This window comes from Arvicanthis niloticus, chromosome 6 (assembly GCF_011762505.2).
Source record: "Arvicanthis niloticus isolate mArvNil1 chromosome 6, mArvNil1.pat.X, whole genome shotgun sequence".
Lineage (NCBI taxonomy): Eukaryota > Metazoa > Chordata > Mammalia > Rodentia > Muridae > Arvicanthis > Arvicanthis niloticus.
The window spans coordinates 67257183-67275712 of NC_047663.1; the positions used below are offsets into that span (position 1 = coordinate 67257183).

An 18530-nucleotide genomic window follows, 5' to 3' on the forward strand; every position below is an offset into this window, starting at 1 on the left:
ATGTACAGTCATACCCAGTTTTCATACAGGCTCTTGGGATTTAAACTCAGGTCTTTGCTTGATCAGACAACACTTTACCCACCGAGCCACCTCTCTTGCCCATTTGTTTGTGTTTTTGAGACATGCTCTCTTATGGCCCAAGCTGACATTGGGTTAGGAATTTATGCTGCCAAAGAGCGCCCAGTCTTCCTCCTCCCACTTGTTGAGTTCTGGGGTTTTAACTATGAGCTGCCACTTCCAGTTTGTGTCACTGTTACAGATACATGATTGTAGGCAAGTGGCTTCAACTCCTTATGTCTCAGTTGAACGTGTGTGAGATGACAGTCCAAGGGATCATTTATATAGGCATTTACCCTGAAGTGGGGCTTAAAGAACTGTCCAGAAAAGTAATGGCTGTGAAGATGATGGTGGATATGATGATGGTGGTAGTGATAATGATGATGGTGGTGATGACATGGTGGTGATGATAAGGAAGGGAGAGGTCTCAAAGTTAAAGAGCAGTGGCGCTATTACAGAGTCGTTTGTACAGCCCACTGTGATCCACAGGCTGGCAGAGCTCTGTCCTTGCCTGGTTCCTACCTGGTGCATGGCCAAATCATGCTGAAGCTGTTACTGTCTGCTCTCAGACCCTGTCCCGGTGCCACGGTTTCTCTCCCTGGACTCACACATAAATGGGTCCTGTGTGTGTTTCTTCTTTTCCATGATCAAATTCTTGGCTTCTGGATTTTCGCTTAGGAAGAATACACACACACACACACACACACACACACACACACACACACACACACCATGTATCCATTCATTGCCATATTATAATCCCAGCCAAAGACCCAAAGACAGCCAGGTTATGGTAGAGTACACTCATTCACGGAGTAAGGAAACATCTGAAAAATGACACTCATGAAACACAGAGTAATCAGACAGCATCCTTTGGAATGGGTCTGTAGGCTGAAGGATGGCCCTGGGCTTAGAAATCTGGTGGCGCTGTGAAGATCGTGAGATACCCAGCTTCAGCTCTCTCAAGAAACTGAAAGAAAAGCATCAGAAGGGGAGCGAATGGGGTTGTGACTTACTTTCTCCTTTTCTATTCAGCTGAGGAGCCCATACCATCCATACCATGCACCAGTCCTGTCTACATTTGCGAAGGCTGTTCCTAGCTCAGTTTACCCAATCCAGAAACTCTCACAGACATGCTCAAAGTCTTCTCTTCCGGGTGATTCTAGATCCTTCAAGTTGACCATCAATATTACTAGAGTTTTGTAGCGTGGGCAAGTGTCCTATACCAAAAAAAAAAAAAAAAAAAAAAAAAAAAAAAAAAAAAAAAAAGCTCTTGCTGTCGGCTATATCTCTGCCTTCAGGTCAGAAGGCCCAGAGTGGATTCTAGAAAGGGCTAAGGCTTCATGACAGAGGATGCTGTGTTAGAACCCTGACCTAAGTGACATCATTTCTGAAAACCCGCTGCCGAGTGGCCTGCTGAGCTGCTTGCTGCACAGGACGGAAACCAGCTGCCAGTTCCGCCTTCCCCAGACAATACCAACTAACTGCTTGTAGCCTTGAGCCTTTGCTTTGGTCACTAGTTATGTGTCTGGCACCTGGGCTGTCACCTACAAAGACAATAGAACACTGTCTGCCTGGAGAACACCAGCTCCAGTGCTGGCTGCCAGCTCTGGGAAACTCCAGAGGCAGCTGGCTCCTGAGTATCATGTCTCAGGGGTCAAGGACAGGGGGTGTGTCCTGACAGCTGGGAGAGCTACTGTTGTTGTCTCATGGGCCAGTGAGTGTTCACACACAGATGAGAGTTGTGGAGGACAAGCCTCCCACAGCCTGACTCCACACAGTGTCTTAAAAGAGCCACTTCTTGTCTCCTGGACAAGACAGTCTCTGTGTCTCACACTGGCCTTTCTCTGAAAACACAGCATTGTCAGAAGGCAGTAGTTTCATTGGTAGAGCCCTTGTCAAACATACACGGGTTCAATCTCCAGTGCTGGAAAGAGACCCTGTCTCAAAAAGGCAAATATTGAAGAGAACAGATATCCTAATACTGCCATTGTTTTGAACAGGAACTGAAATCCTGAGCAAGTCGGTTCGCATCATCTTCTCCACATTAGGAGTCTGTACATTTTTTGCAATCGGCTACATGGTACTGCCACTGTTTGCATACTTCATCCGAGACTGGAGGATGCTGCTGCTGGCCCTGACACTGCCTGGGCTGTTCTGTGTCCCCCTCTGGTGGTGAGTACAACCGCCATTCCCAGCCAGCCCTCTGCTGTGTGGCAGGCAGGCACCCCAGAGATAAGCCCACTGCTCACCTAGCTGCATTTGCATGCTCTCTACTGCAGCTTGCCCTGGGGCCTCCACACTTCCAGCAGTCTGCATCTCAGTGAGTGGGTTATACAAATGTGCACTATACAAAGCCTGTTCTCAGGAATGCTAGCCTTCTTCCAGATGCTTCCCACTCCAGACTCATGCCCATTTATTTCCATGTTGTTTGTGGAGCTGGTACTACTGGGTTGAGTCTTTAATTCTGTCCTCAGTTTTGGGCACTTTCCCTTTTTTTTTTTTTCTTCCTTCCTTTCTTCCTTCCTTCATTCCTTTTAATTTTAAAAACCTTTCATTGCATTTTTAAATTTTTATGCACTTTGCATCTCGATCGCTGTCTCCCCTCCCACAGCCCATCCCCCATTCACCCTCCCTTTCTCCTCTGAGAGCGTAGAACCCACCCCCCCCCCCATCCCCATCACCCTGGCACATCAAGTCTCTGCAGGGGTAGGCGATTCTTCTCCCACTGAGGCCAGACAAGACAGCCAAGTTAGGGGAGTGGATTCCACAGACAGGCAACAGCTTTAGGGATAGTCCCTGCTCCAGTTGTTAGGGACCCACATGCAGACTGAGCTGCACATCTGCTACATATGTGCAGGGGTCCTCCATCCAGTCTGTGTATGCCCTTTGCTTGGCGGTTCAGACCCAAGGGTACAGGTTAGTTGACTCTGTTGGTCTTCCTGTGGAGTTCCTGTCCCCTTCAGGGACTTTTCCATTAGAGTCCCCCAGCTTCATCCAATGTTTGACTCTGGGTCTCTGCATCTATTTGAATCAGCAGCCTCTCAGAGGACAACCACGCTAGGCTCCTGTCTACAAGCATAACAAAGTATCATTAATAGTGTCATGGATTGGTGCTTGCCCATGGGATGGATCTCTAATTGGACTGGTTATCGACTGACCATTCCCTCAGGCTCTGATCCATTCCCCATCCCTGTATTTCTTGTAGGCAGAATAAATTTTGGGTCAAAAGTTTTGTGGATGGATTGATGTCCTTATCTCTCTACCACTGATTAACGATAAATGTGTGTGTGTGTGTGTGTGTGTATTATTTATTTATTTAAAACTATATAGAGTATTTGCAACATTAAAATGACCTAGGACATTTTGCTACATATGTTTGCTAACATCAAATCCTGTGGTTATAAAAGGTTATGAACCATTGCAAATGAATTCCAGGTTTATTCCAGAATCTCCCCGGTGGCTGATATCCCAGAGGAGATTTGCAGAGGCAGAACAGATCATCCAGAAAGCCGCAAAGATGAACAGCATTGTGGCGCCAGCAGTGATATTCGATCCTCTGGAGGTGAGTGAGAACCTATGTGCAGACGACCCTTTTGAGATCAGCTCTGCAGAGACTTCCTTTTATGGAATTTAGTGTAACTCGCTACCTGTTAAGTACCCACAATGCACCAGGCACTGTGCTAAGAATTACAATTACATTCTCAGGTAAAAATCTTAGGAGGCATGGTGCTGCACACCTGTTTTCCAACATTCTCAGGAGTCAGGGCCTGACGACTTCTAAAGCCAGATGCTCAAGGCCAGCTTGAGTAGTATAGTAAGACATCCCCTCTTTCTGAAAATATCTACCTAAAGGACTACTTATAAATTAAGAACAATGTTAGGCATTTGTCTTTCTTCCTTCTTTCTTTCTTTCTTTCTTTCTTCTTTCTTCCAACTATCCATTCAATTCATAAGCCCAGTTTTTGATTGGCAGTTCTGTCCTCTTAGTAATTATACGACTCTTTGTGAATTCTGGATATTAGCTGGTAAAGAATTTCTCCCATTCTATGAGATATTTGCTCTGCAGTCATTTCCTTTGCTGTGCAGAAACTTTTAATTTCATGCCGTCCTAGCTGCTGATAATTGGGGCTTTTCCTGTGCTGGTGAGACTCTGTTCTGTAAACTCTCCCTTACCCCAATGTCTGAAGAGTGTTCCTTATGTTTTCTTTTAGAAGTTTTAGCATTTTGGTTTTTAAATAAGATCTTTGGTCCATTTTAAGTTGATTTTTGAACAGGCAAAAGACAGGACTCTGGTAGATATCCAGTTTGGTGCACCACCTGCTGAATAGGCTCTCTTTTCTTTTTGCAAGTTTTCAACTTTGTGTTGGCATGTGTGCCTAACCATTACAAGGTTATGCATGCACTGATGATTTTTAGATACCCACAGTACCTGGAAAATATACATCAGAGTTGGCCAACCTTCAGTTCCCACTGTATCCTTAATTACACCAATGCCTTGCAGGGGAGTAGTATATATCTTCAGTTGGTATGTCCAAAGTCTCAGTGCTTAAGAGCGCAGGCTCAAGGCTCCATTCCTCAAGGCAGGTGACCTTGAGGAAAAGCTGATGTTCCATGGGTTTGTGGTACATTGTAATGGGGAGGACTTGGGGGTGTCATGTTATGCTGGCTCTTAGAGAAGACAAGAAAGTTAAGATACAGCCCCCCCACACTAAAGGATCATGGAATTACAGAAGGGGGCAAGAGGGTTTAATGTGAAGAGACATGGTGACACAGGAAAGAGATGCTAAGGACCCCAAGGAACAGACACTGCATGTCAGCAGTGTACAGAATGACAGCAGGGTGGCCAAGGCCTGAGGAGGCAGGTCCACACTTGGAAAACCTGTGTAAGATTAACACAGGTGAGTAGAGCTCAGGGTACTGCTGGCCAGGATGAGGGAGAGGACCCTCAGGACACTGAAGAAGATCCTTGTGGCTGCATCCGTGGTTTGTGTGTGGGCTGGGTGGCGCATCTGCTACATATGTGGGGGAAGGTCTAGGTTCAGCCTGTGTGTGCTCTTTGGTTAATGGTTCAGTCTCTGAGAGCCCCACGGGTCCAGGTTGGGACAAAGCATTCTTAATCCTTTGCTGTTTGAATTCAGAAGTTCATCCCAGTCCTGGTAAACTTAACTGGATACAAGAAGGACATTGGCCACAACTAATGCTTCTGCCATTTAGGGCTATTAGTGTATTTATCAGAGAGAAAGCTTCATCCCTATCTTTAAGAAATACACAGTGTGACAGTGTGAATGTAGAGATGAGATGACACAGAGGGAAGCATCAGAAAATTGACATGGACAAATAAGAATAAAGTCCAGAAACACAAACCCCTCATGAGACCTTGTTTCTGTTTGCTGTGCATCTATCTTGAACTGGATACACCCATTAAAAGAAATAGAGCCCTCGATTTCCCCCGACTGTGCCATCTCCCCATTTCACCACCCTCTAGGACCCCATGTAGGAGGATCTGCAGCACCCTCACCAGCCAATACACCCTATTTGGAATGCCAGTGAAGACACAACTAAGTGCCAGGGAGTTTGTCTGACTCATGCGATGCTCACATTAGTCTCTGCGAGGAGGTCTGTGAGCTTCGTTTTACAGGAAAGAGCATGGAAGCACAGAGAAATGACTTCCAGAGATCACGCTGCTACCGAGGTGTGATTTTGCAGGGTTTCTCTGGGATCAAGCGCATGTTCTGGTGAACTGCGATTTTCACTTCATACCAGGGGCTGTGTCATTAATTCAGACAGGAAGCCATTTAAGTAGCATCATCTTGAAGGATAGCCTAAAGCTTCCCTGGCTTTGGAAGTCCCTTCAACCTAGTCATGTACCTAATCCAGAGACATTTGGGTGGCTCTCTGAAGACCAGGAACAATCACTGGATTCAAGAATATAGTTGTCCTGATGTTCCTGTACCTATATTATATTATATTATATTATATTATACCATATTATATACTGCTAGAGGCAAGTCCTCTGTATAATGTGCAGAGAAAAGGCACCATGAGTATGAGAAGATGACTTAGTGGTGCCATGCCAGTGTGAGGACCCAAGTTCAGATCCCCAGAACCCATGTGAATGTCCAGAAGGCATGGTGACCCACTTGTAATTGCAGCCCTGGAAGGTGGAAACAGAGTGTCCTAGTTACTTTTCCATTGCTGTGACAAAACATCATGACCAAGGCAACTGAAATCATTTCATTGTTCTTATAGGTTTCAGAGACAGCAGAGTAAAGGCATAGTATCAGGAACAACTGAGAACTCATGAGAGAGAGAAAGAGAGAGGGAGAAAGAGAGAGAAAAAGAGAGAGAGAGAGAGAGAGAGAGAGAGAGAGAGAGAGAGAGAGAGAAGAGAGTGCCCTGGGAAGAATGTGTCCTTTGAAACCTCAAACCTGTCCCCAGTGTCACACCTTCTTCACCAAAGCCATACCTTCTAATCCTTCCCAAGCAGTTCCAGCAACTGGAGGCTAAGTATTCAAATATATGACCCCATGCGGGCCATTCTCATTCAAACCACCAGATATGGAATCCCCAGAACAATCAGGCTAGCCAACAATATTAGCCATGTTAGAGACCCTAGGTTTGATTGAGAGAACTAGTTTCAGCAAATGAGATGGACGTGATTGAACCAGCATCAACCTTGGGCCTCCACATGTGCACAACACACACACGCCACACATACATGGAAATCGAAGAAGGGGGGAAAGCATCATAGCTGAGAGCTATGCAGACACACCTAATTAACTGGGAGAACGATGCTAACACTTGAGGACAACCTGCTATAAAGGGCCATCTTACTTCCTCCCAACTGAAATGCCTTCCTTAGTCTCATACATCACTCATGGCAAAGGGTCACAAGACTCCTACTTTACCACCAGGAGATCCCCTACATCACTGCCTCATTTTTAGCTTTAGTCGGGTTGTCTATCTAAATTCATGGCTCGTGGTAAATGAGCATCTGTTAACTAGAAGTGGGGAAGTGAAGACTGACATTGGAGTCAGGAAGGATTACCATTAACCGTGGATGGATAGCCTTTCTTTACAATGATGCAGTGATAACAGTAATAGGTAAGATGTACTGGGCATTTATGCTCCTGGGTTTTATATATTATTTAACTTCCTCAACTCCCAATTACATCTTACAAAAGAAATAAGCTGAGTCTCAAAAAAAGACAAACTAATTTGCCCAAGGCCTTAGCTACCCTGAGTCTGATGTTCTGTTGTTGCTGCTGCTGTTGTTGTTGTTGTTGTTTGTTTGCTGTTTTAAGACAGGGTCTCATGTAGCTCAAGCGGTCCCTGAACTCCCTATGTAGCTAAGGCTGGCTCTGAACTCCCTAGGTGGCTGAGGCCAGCTTTGAACTTCCTATGTACCTAAGGCTGTTCTTGAACTCCCAATTCTGCCTCCACCTGGGCTTACAGGCAGCTATCACCAAGTCTGATTATTCCAGAATCTCTGATGTTAACAGATAACAAAGGCTTGGAAGCCTTTAGTTTTAAGGCCCAAAGCCCGCCCTTAAAACTAATTCATATTCTCTCTCTCTCTCTCTCTCTCTCTCTCTCTCTCTCTCTCTTCCTCCCTCCTCTCTCTCCCCTCTCCTCTCTCTCTTCCTCCCTCCTCTCTCTCCCCTCTTCTTTCTCTCTCTCTTCCTCCTCTCTCCCCTCCTCTCTCTCTCTCTTCCTCCCTCCTCTCTTTCCCCTCTTCTCTCTCTCTCTTCCTCCCTCCTCTCTCTCCCCTCTTTTCTCTCTCTCTCTCTCTCTCTCTCTCTCTCTCTCTCTCTCTCTCTCTCTCCCTCTCTCCCTCCTCTCTCTCCCCTCTCCTCTCTCTCACTCTCTCTTCTCTCCTCTCCTCTCCTCTCCTCTCTCTCCTCCCCCCCCCAGGCATTATGGAGCTTCCCGGCCCTCTCATCTCAATAGGCTTTAAGGATCCCAGCTCAGTGTGTTAAAGGTGACCCATGTTAAGGTTGAGTGAAGGAAAAGCTGGTCAGCAATCATCAGCGGGCCTGATGACGTTTATCTTGAAGGCTTCTATCTAAAATGGGCTATATTCAACATTTTAAAGCATCAGAGGCTCAGGGAACAACATGGAAGAGGAAGCAGAAAGAATGAGAGCCGGATGATAAGGGGAAATTATGTGAAATGTTAGCTTTTGGACAAAACATAGCCATTGCTCTAAGGCGCTCTCAGCAGCTGTGGTTTCCTCCAAGACCCAGCCGCTCCACATCCCAGCATGAAGTGGGAGAGTCACATCAGTCCCTGGTCCTAGTAGCTAGCGGGTAATGGCTGCGACAAAGAGGGGGGAGAGGGAGTCATTTCCTTCATGGGTATAACCAGCTATGAAATCAGGAGAACATGCTGGGAAGAAGAAAGGTTCCAGAGGGAGAGGGAGGGGAATATGACCAAAATCCATTAGAGGCGTGTATGAAATTGTCAAAATGAATTTGGAATTGTGTAAATATTTAAATAAAGAGTTAGAATGAGAGCCATATTTGGAGATGTCCTTATGGCCCTTGATTTCTGGACTTGGAAGTGTGTCAAATGTTCTGCCCGACTTGTGTGAATGGGCTGGGATGTAGTTCAGTGCATGGAGTGCTCACCTAGCATACACAAAGCTTCAGTTCCCAGCGTCAGACCTGGCATAGTGATGCGTGCCAGTAATCCCAGCACTGGGGAGATGAAGGAAGAAAGGTTTGAAGTTCAAGATCATCTTTATAGACTTGATTAGGGGCTCAGGAAACAACATGGCAGAGGGAGCAGAAAGAATGAGAGGGGATGAGGGGGAGAAATTATGTGAAATGTTAGCTTTTGGAAAAAACATAGCCATTGCTCTATGAGTTAAAGGCCAGCCTGAGATACATGAGACCCTGTCTTGACATAATAACAGTAATAATAATAATAATAATTTTAATTAAAGTAAAAATTTCAAAAAGAGTTGTATGCCCAAGTTCACACACACACACACACACACACACACACACACACCATGGGTACTTCCTGCCTTCTTCTTTTTTTTAATAAAGATTTTATTTACTTATTTTATATATATGACAAGTACACTGTAGCTGTCTTCAGACACACCGGAAGAGGGCATCAGATCTCATTACAGATGGTTGTGAGCCACCATGTGGTTGCTGGGAATTGAACTCAGGACCTTTGGAAGAGCAGTCAGTGCTCTTAACCGCAAAGCCATCTCTCCAGCCCCCTGCCTACCTCTTTATCTCATGTTTCATTTATGTTATTTTAGCTACAGGAGCTAAACTCCTTGAAGCAGCAGAAAGTCTTCATTCTGGACCTGTTCAAGACTCGGAACATTGCCACAATAACAGTGATGTCTGTGATGCTGTGGTAAGCAATGAGTGTTCTGGGAACACAGACATGGGACACACAAGTGTGCAACTGATTTTCTCTAGTTCAAAGGGATGTGAAAAAGCCTAGGCTTCCTCTACAGCAAAAGGAGAACTGTGCAATTCTAAGGTCTTCAGACATGTCTCAGATTGATAGATTGTCCCAGCCAAATACGGGACAATGCATAGGAAACAGTAAGTCTGCAGTATGGGGACCCCACCATGGGAGGTGATGGGCTTGAGGCTGCAGATGCCCCCGAGGACCAAAGCAGAAATGTTAAGTCTCCACCTGCTTTCTGGAACTGAGCAGTAGGGTTAGTGTAACCTGCCTCCCCAGTAGGAAATGAACACATGATTTTAAGACACAGAAGTAACAATCTGACTTTATTAACTAAATGTAGTAACAAATCTTAGAAGAGATAAAGAAGGAAAAAATGACAACCTACCTGTCCCAGAGGTAACAATACACATGCATGCATGCATGTACACATGCACTCACAACACCTCCCCCATACACACACACACACACATACAGAGACTGCGTACCAGAACTGGAAGATTGTATTTTAGAACCATGGGTTTTGCAATTAGAAAAATATCAGTGTGAAATATCCTGGACCACAGCCTCTGTCAGATGTCTTCCTTCTTAGCTGTCTGAACATATCACTCGTGCTATGCGTTTCAACCAATGGCACTAGGGAGCCAATAATCACCAAGACCCAACCCCATCCACGCTGTTCTTATACCACATGTGAATGTCACTGAATCTCTGCAGTGATCGAGATTACTTCTTCCTGTTTCGGATCAGTCCTATGCTCCCACCTGGTCTAGTAGATAGAGACCCAGCATGTTTCTGAAAGACTTCTTCGGGGATGTGTGTTCTTCAATTATGCTCAGTGTCCTAACGGTCATCTGCGCTGTTGACTACTGGCTTACTGAGAATGGCATTCTTCCACAGCACTTTATGAACAGACAGGAATGCTTGGGATCCATGCTGTGTGCCGTCGTAGCCACCAGACTCATGTGACTACTAAGCACATGAAGGATCAGTTCAACTGAAAAACTCACTTAATGTATAATCTCACTTTAATGTATTTCCATTCAAATAGCCCCACATGACTAGTGCCTGCCTAGAGGACATGGACCTAAACCAACTCAATGACCATCACAAAAGTTTAGAGAGTCATGGGCCATCTTTCCGTGATTACATCATTGGTCTCTTTCAGGATGCTAACCTCAGTGGGTTACTTTGCTCTGTCTCTCAACGTTCCTAATTTACATGGAGATGTCTACCTGAACTGCTTCCTCTCTGGCCTGATTGAAGTTCCAGCTTACTTCACAGCCTGGCTGCTACTGCGAACTCTGCCTCGGAGATACATTATAGCTGGGGTGCTGTTCTGGGGAGGAGGCGTGCTTCTCTTGGTCCAAGTGGTACCTGAAGGTAAAAAGTTAGCCCAAACTAACAACATCCCATAAAATCTAAATGCATTAACGGCCCAGAGTATCAGGATCACCCTCCCATCCTCACCCTCCCCCATAACACAGCCTTGACATCACCAAATGTTCATCAGCCGAACAGGCTGACTGTAACACATTCCCAACAATTGTCCCAGCAGGGTATGATGTCTCATTCCTATAATCTCAGCACTTGGGAGCTGGAGGCAGGAGGACCAGTTCAAAGCTAGTCTCAGCTGCATAGCTAATTCAAGGCCAGCTCAGGCTGCATAGATCACTGTTTCAAAACACAAACAAAAACATCGAGAGGTTCAAAGTGGGTAGAGGTGCTTTTGGCCAAGCCGGAGAATCTCACTTCCATCTTTGGAACCTACACAGAGGATAGAGAAGACTGTCTCCAGCACCTCTTCCTCTTACACACACACTTCCCCCATGTAAATAAACAAATAAGTAAATAAATAAATGAATCAATGAATCAATGTACATAGGGGTGGTGCAGTAAGACTAAACAATGACAAAAAAACTCCAATGCTAAAAATAATGTATTTCCTTTTCTTAGTGTGTCTAATTTTCTCCTATTGTTAAACTACAAGTTGATACATTATTGACACATTGTAATATGCAAATAACACTCTTTGGTTTTGTCTTTAATTTTTTAACCTCTGCAGTACTAAGGCTTAAACCCAGGGTCTTGCACTAGCCAAACACTCTACAGTGGAGCCATATCCCCAACCCTTTATTTTTATGTAGAGGAAAGATCTTGCTAAGTGACACATCCTAACCTTGAACTCATTACATAGCCTAGGCTAGCCTTGACTCTGTAATTCTCCTGCCTCAGCCAGTGAAGTATTAACAGCTGGGATTAGTAGCATGCTTGGGGGTGGGGGGGGGGGATAATAGCTCAGTAATTAAAATGCATGAGGACTAGAGTTCAGATCCCAGAACCCACATAAATGCTGCCAAGCACAATGGTTCATCTAGCTTTTCATGACTACACACATGCAAAATCATGCAAATACATATGCATACCACACCAAAAAATTGGAAAAAAAATTTAAAGCATGCATCACTGAGCCCAATTAGAACTATATTTCTTAATAATAAAGTTCAGGAAGGAAAGAACTGGGCCCCCTCTTTATAGACTAAATTTAACTGTATTTAGCATATAACAACTCACTATGAAACTGTTGTAACAAATAAAAGCACATGGACAGAGGTCACAGGATGCATTAATAATGCAATAATGAACTAAAAGTAGTTCAAAGTCCGAGGCCACCCATCACCTTCCATCCTCAACCATCTGGTGATTAGGATTTGGGGACAGTCTTGTCCAGCAGTACATTATGAGGGAACTATCATATGGCAGCAAAAAGGGACAATAAATTAGTTAAGTGTAGATTCTTGAAGCATCCTGTCTGAAATGCACCTCTTTTCCAGATTACAGCTTTGTGTCCATCGGCCTGGTGATGCTGGGGAAATTTGGGGTCACCTCTGCCTTCTCCATGTTGTATGTCTTCACTGCGGAGCTCTACCCAACCCTGATCAGAAACATGGCGGTGGGCACCACCTCCATGGCCTCGAGGGTGGGCAGTATCATTGCCCCCTATTTCGTTTACCTGGGTGAGATGTGTCTTGTTCTGTCCTTTGTTTTAATTTATATGTATTTCATGTGGGTTCATGTACATTGTGTGTACGAACAAGGGCCTTCTTTGGCCAGTCCCTTCATAGGAGTTGGTTTGGGTCTTGTGCTGGTCACACTGCAGCTGAATGACCTCCATAGTCTGGCTGCTCAGTTTTACAGCCCCATTGCAGGCACACTGCATCTTAAAGCCCTCACTGGTTTCTTTTCATGATGATTCCCAGTGACCCCTTAGACTATAGTAGTAAAGTAGTAATAAGGGTCTTCCTGCCATGTCTCTTTGGATTCCCTTCCCTCCCCGTTAGATTTAACAAAATTTGTATTTTATGAGTATGATGGTTTTTATCTAAATGTAAGTGTAGCACTTTTGTACCTGGTGTCCAGGGAGAGTGTCTGATCTCCAGGAATTGGAGTGAAGGAAAGAACAAGCCACCAAATACGTACTGTAAATGGAACTTGGACCCTTTTTGAGAGCAACAAGAGGTCTTAACTGCTGGGCCATAACCTCAGGGCGAGCAGGAAGCAGGCAAAGGGATGGAAAAAGCAGAGGCTCTAACTAGTGGACATGAGTTAGGATTCTTTATTTTTGGTAGAGCCAGACTTTGGAAGGGGTGTGAGAGCAGAGGCAGACAGACACATGGTATGAGGAATGGGGATCAGGGGGTGTTCTCGAGTCCCCCCCACAGTGATTCAGTGGTGTATACGAGTTCTTTATAGTGTACGGAGTTAGCCTTCTGTATACATTTTATAAATATTTTTCTAGGTAATCACTGACACTTTCTGATTTTATTTTTGGCAAGGCAAAAATTTTTAGTTACTGTATAATCAAATATTACCAGGCTGGAATAATATGCAAAGAAGCTTTTCATGAGATGTTGTTCAGTGTTCTGAGCCTAGCCTTTATTAGGACTTGACTGGCATAAACACACCGCCTTATTTTTCTTGCTCACATGTTGGGTACCTACCGGTCCAAACACACACACACACACACACACACACACACACACACACACCCCACAGATAAATTCTCAGAAAGGGTACACTATAAATCCACACTGTGTAAGCAACATATAGTCCTAACTCATAGCTGCTCCGAGTACAGCAGCCCTGAGCAAACTGTGAAGCCAATTTTCCTTATACTTCTCGACTATGCTTAGATGATCCAGTGCTGGGCCACTGGTTCACAAGAAGCAGAGCTTAAGAAAGAGTGTTTAGTATAAGAAGCTATTCCTGTTAGCAAGACAAGGCCATCAAAAGGCCTGAAGAGCAGTATTTATCTTAACTGCCAAACAAACAACTCTACACACATGAGTTTTTGTTTTTCTATTCTCTCTGTGGGCAAAAGAGCAGATGAGGGGTTTTATCTTCCTATCTCAGTAGCCCCATACAGAGAAGCAGAAAGGCTAGGTGTGTGGCTCAGTCAGTACAGTCTTTGCCTACCAAGAAGCACAAAGTCCTGGGTTTGATCCCAGCAGTGCGTCAACCACAGGTGGAGTCACAGAGGTGAAAGTAAGAGAATCGGATGTTCAGAGTCATCCTCTGCTACTTCTTAGCACCCATCCCAAGTCACCTTCACCCTAAGGAAGCTTTGATAGTGAAGACTTCTATCTAAGAAGCATGTCATGTACAGCTGGACCTTAGAACCTAACAGCATGCTAATGCACAACCAGGGCTAGATCATTGTAGAAGTCTGGGGAACCCACTGGAACAACCTAGGGTATTTTGCTGACTTTCCTTCTTCTGAAATGTTTGGATTAAATCTGCTGTCATAGCCTGTCTGCACCTTGATAAAAACATCTCCCAGGACCATGCCGCATCTAATTGATGTTCTCATGTCTGGTGCTTTACAGGTGCCTATAATAAACTCCTACCCTACATCCTCATGGGCAGTCTGACTGTCCTCATTGGAATCGTCACGCTTTTTTTCCCTGAAAGTTTTGGAGTGACACTACCAGAGAACTTGGAGCAGATGCAGAAAGTGAGAGGGTAAGTAGCAAAATGATTGGAAGAAAATAAGAACTTTTGGAAGAATAAACACGGGGGAATATCCAACATGATATGAAAAGGAGGAGCGTTGAGTGGAGATGGGGGAGGGCGCTGGAGAGTACAGCTGAGCGGTGCTAGTTGGGAGTGCCATAGTCACAGGGTAGGAACAGAAAGCAGTGGAGCAAGACAGAGCTGAGGATGAAGCCCAAGAAAAGAAAAGACTTCAGAATATGATTTTAAAAATCAAGACACACACAAAAAATGTATCAACTTAAAATTCATCGGAAAGAGCAGGGCAGCCGGGCAGTGGTGGCGCACGCCTTTAGTCCCAGCACTTGGGAGACAGAGGCAGGCGGATTTCTGGTCTACAGAGTGAGTTCCAGGACAGCTAGAGCTACACAGAGAAACCCTGTCTCCATGTCACCATCCATCCATGCATACATACATACACATACATACATACATACACATACATGCACACATACATACTTACACATATAAAAATAACCAATGAGAGAACTCAGTAAAAAGCTGTTGGAACATTCAGCTAGATATTTTTGAATAAAGAAAAAGTAGGATCCTTCCAAAAATATCAAGGTAAATTCTAGAAAGAAAAAGTAGGACTAAAAACACAAAATCATGAACTACAAGAACAATATTTTTTGATGTGAACTGAGCAAGGAAAGGGATACAATAAGTTCCAGGACAGCCAAGGCTACACAGAGAAACCCTGTCTTGAAAAACAAAAAACAAACAAACAAACAAAAAAGACAACAGCAACAACAAAAGAGTCATTACAGTTCTTCTCTATCTTCTCTATCACTTTATTTGGTCATGAACTTCCTGCTATCCCTCCATTTTTTTCTTCAGGGAAACTGAAGAGCTTAAATTCAAGCTTTGTGATTAATCAAGAAAGTAGCTTGATTAGTCTCATGAAATCATAAAACACGAGGTCTGCACTTATGAGGTTCTTTAATTAGAGTTCACATGTTTTTCATTGGTTGAGTGAGGAAGTGTTTTAGGATGTCAGTTTGGTGTTTGAGGGAGGGGAGTTCCAACTGCTTAATTTTCTTCAGCAGTTGTTTTATTTTCAGGTTCAGATGTGGGAAAAAATCTACAGTCTCGATGGACAGAGAAGAAAACCCCAAGGTTCTAATAACAGCATTCTAACAAGGTTTCCAAGGCACTTGGCAAACTGAAAAACAGATGTGTAAATGAGCAGGGCGTGGAGACAGAGATCAAGAGTTCAAGGTCCTCCTTGGCTACATCAGGAGTGTAAGACCATCCTGCCTTCCACAAGCAAGCCTGTCTCAACAAAGCAAAACAAAAGCCTTTTCTGCAGAAAGGAACTAATGGAAACAGTGAGCACTAAACTGGACTTGTGGAGAAATACACAATATCTCATGAATTCTGGGCCACTCTTCCAGATGGTCTTGTTTTTAAGAACAAACATTTCTAAAGTCTTGACTACTAACTATTCAATGAAATAGATTTGTAAGATTTTTTTTTGAAAATGTGTTAGTCAAGGACTGGCAAAATCCATATGAAGATTAACATACATCTCCAAACGTATAAATGCTATCCAAATAAAATTTATTGCATTATCACAACTATTAGATGGTAACGGTGCTTGTGTATGTATGTGTGCATGTGCTGTGTGTGTGTGTGTGTGTGTGTGTGTGTGTGTGTGTGTGTAGAGATGATCCAGCACATTCAAAATGAGAGTAGTTTTTTAACTGAACTCATATGGGTCTGTAGCCAAATGATCATCTGGACTACAGGTCCTGAGTCTTTGATGGGTAGTTGCCACCCTGTGCTAGAGTCAGAGAGTCACATCAAGTAGATGTGCTATTAGTCCATTGATGACATGCAGACCCTACTAAGCACAGTGTCTTCATACTGTGTCACATGATCATAACACCAACAGACAAAGAACTCTCTCCAGATCTGGGGAGATGGCTCAGTTAGCAAGGTGATGATGGAGAATAAGGATGTGATATCAAAACCAAGGAGGCTGAATATATAGCCTTTATTAAATATAATCATAACTATTATTTTGATTTTTAAAAGCAAACTAGCATGCATAGGCCCTAGGTTAAAGCCTCAAAACCACAAGAAAGAAAGGAAGAAAAAAAGAAAGAAAGAAAGAAAGAAAGAGAAAAAGAGAGAAAGAGAGAAAGGGAAAACCCTACAGAAGAAAACAACAACAAAGCACTGAAATGCACTTTCATAAGATAAGAACATCATGTAATGTTCAAATTATTAGTAACAACCCAAATCTTTGAATGCTTTAAACTAATACCATCCAAAAAGGCAGGCACTAACGAGAAGTAGCTGCTGAGTATTTAAATGTGTACTTCACTAGATTCAACTGAAATGTCCTGTAAAATACACACTGATGTCCCAAGATTTAGTATGAAAAGTAGGGATTATTGATTTTTAATAAGAATCAAAAGCATTTCAATGCTTTCCATGCCAATCTTGTAATAAAGCAATAACATATTGTTACAGTTAATTCCATACTTTTTAAAGAAAAGCTTTTCTTAAAAGGCTGGGATCCAATCCAGGGCCTGGTGTGTGTGAGGCCACACCCCAGCTCTAAAGGCTTAGAAGCACTGCCAGAGAGAACACAGGACAGCCACTTACATCTCAGCCTCACATGTCCCTGCAAATGTGAATATGTAACTATACTTCAGATTGTTAGTTCTTTATGCAAAATTTGAATCTGACCATGTAGAATTTTTATTTACTAAATCTGGACATTCTTTAATAAGGCTGTGACAATTGTTGTTGTCAACCTGACAGGGTCTAGAAGCAAACCTCTAGGCATCTGTGAGGAAGTTTCTAGATCGGGTCAGTTGAAGTGGGAAGAGTAACCCTAACAGTGGGCAGCATCAGCTCCATGGCCTGGGGTCCAGGACTAAATAAAGAGGAGAGAGCAAGCTGAGTGCCAGCATTTATCACTCCTGGCTTCCTGTCTGATAGACTATGACAAGCAGACTCCTGCCGCCATGCCTTCTCAGAGTGACCGACTCCACCCTCTGACTACTGAGCCCAACCAAACAAACCCTTTCTCCCTTAAGTTGCTTTTGTCTCTGTAACAAGAAAAGTTACTAATACAACAGCTATCAAGAGAATTTAATGATAATGTGCATCTGCTATATACACCTGTTGTCTCTGCTACTGGAGAGGATGAGGAGATGGTCATTTGTGATCAAAGTTGCAGATAAAGCCAAGGAAATATAGTAGGACCATCTCAAAAAATAAATAAATAAAATTATAAATGTAACTTTTCATTTGTCAATATTGCTTTAGAATCACACGGTTGCTATTTTTAATACCTTATCTTTTTTAATTTTAGAAAATAATATTTGCACAAAATAATGGGTATCATTGTGAGGTTGTGTGTTTTGAGACAATGTTTCACTGTGTAGCCCCGGCTAGCCGGAACTATGTAGATCATCAGTCAGCTCTTGAATTAACTGTAAAAGTAACTAATCCGAGGAGGGTATAATCCTAGACTAAGATCCTTAATCTTAAAGTTAAATTTTTATATTTGCTTAAATCAATTTGATGAACGACAGAATGATTTCTTAATCTTTAAGAACAAAAAGCACAGAATAGAGCCTGGAGATTAAGATTCATTGCCCACAGCCTCATGACCACGGTTTCAAAATTTACCTCAATCTTTTAATGATTATTATAATTTTACTTTATGTGAGTGGGCGTTTTGCCTGCATGTATATCTGTGCGCTAAATGTGTGCCTGGTGTCCGGGAGACCAGAAAAGAGCATTACTTCCCCTGGAACTGGAGTTCCAAAGGTTGTAAGCCGCCAACGCGTGCTTGGAATTAAACTCAGGTCCTCTGAAGGAGCAGATTTCCAGCGGGATACAATCCCTTTCTGACCCATAACAAAAAGTTGAGAGGGTATTTTATACGGAAATCCTAAACCTTTTCTGCAAGTCAACACTCAGCTTGGTCACCACTTCCCGAAAGGAGCCTTGGGGACCTG

At 43.5% G+C, this 18530-nt stretch overlaps 1 protein-coding gene across 4 annotated transcripts in view; it reads left to right on the forward strand.

Annotated features, from left to right (window-relative positions):
• Slc22a4 (solute carrier family 22 member 4) overlaps positions 1–16127 on the forward strand; it is a 44826-nt gene extending 28699 nt beyond the window's left edge. For all 4 annotated transcript variants that reach the window (XM_034506395.2, XM_076936843.1, XM_076936844.1 and 1 more), the window contains 7 exons: positions 2061–2232; positions 3496–3622; positions 9338–9438; positions 10664–10878; positions 12330–12512; positions 14382–14517; positions 15612–16127. In XM_034506395.2, coding sequence (XP_034362286.1) covers positions 2061–2232; positions 3496–3622; positions 9338–9438; positions 10664–10878; positions 12330–12512; positions 14382–14517; positions 15612–15687 — 1010 coding nt within the window. In that variant the 3' untranslated portion in view covers positions 15688–16127. The remainder of the gene's footprint in view (positions 1–2060; positions 2233–3495; positions 3623–9337; positions 9439–10663; positions 10879–12329; positions 12513–14381; positions 14518–15611) is intronic.
• The last annotated feature ends 2403 nt before the right edge of the window (positions 16128–18530 follow it).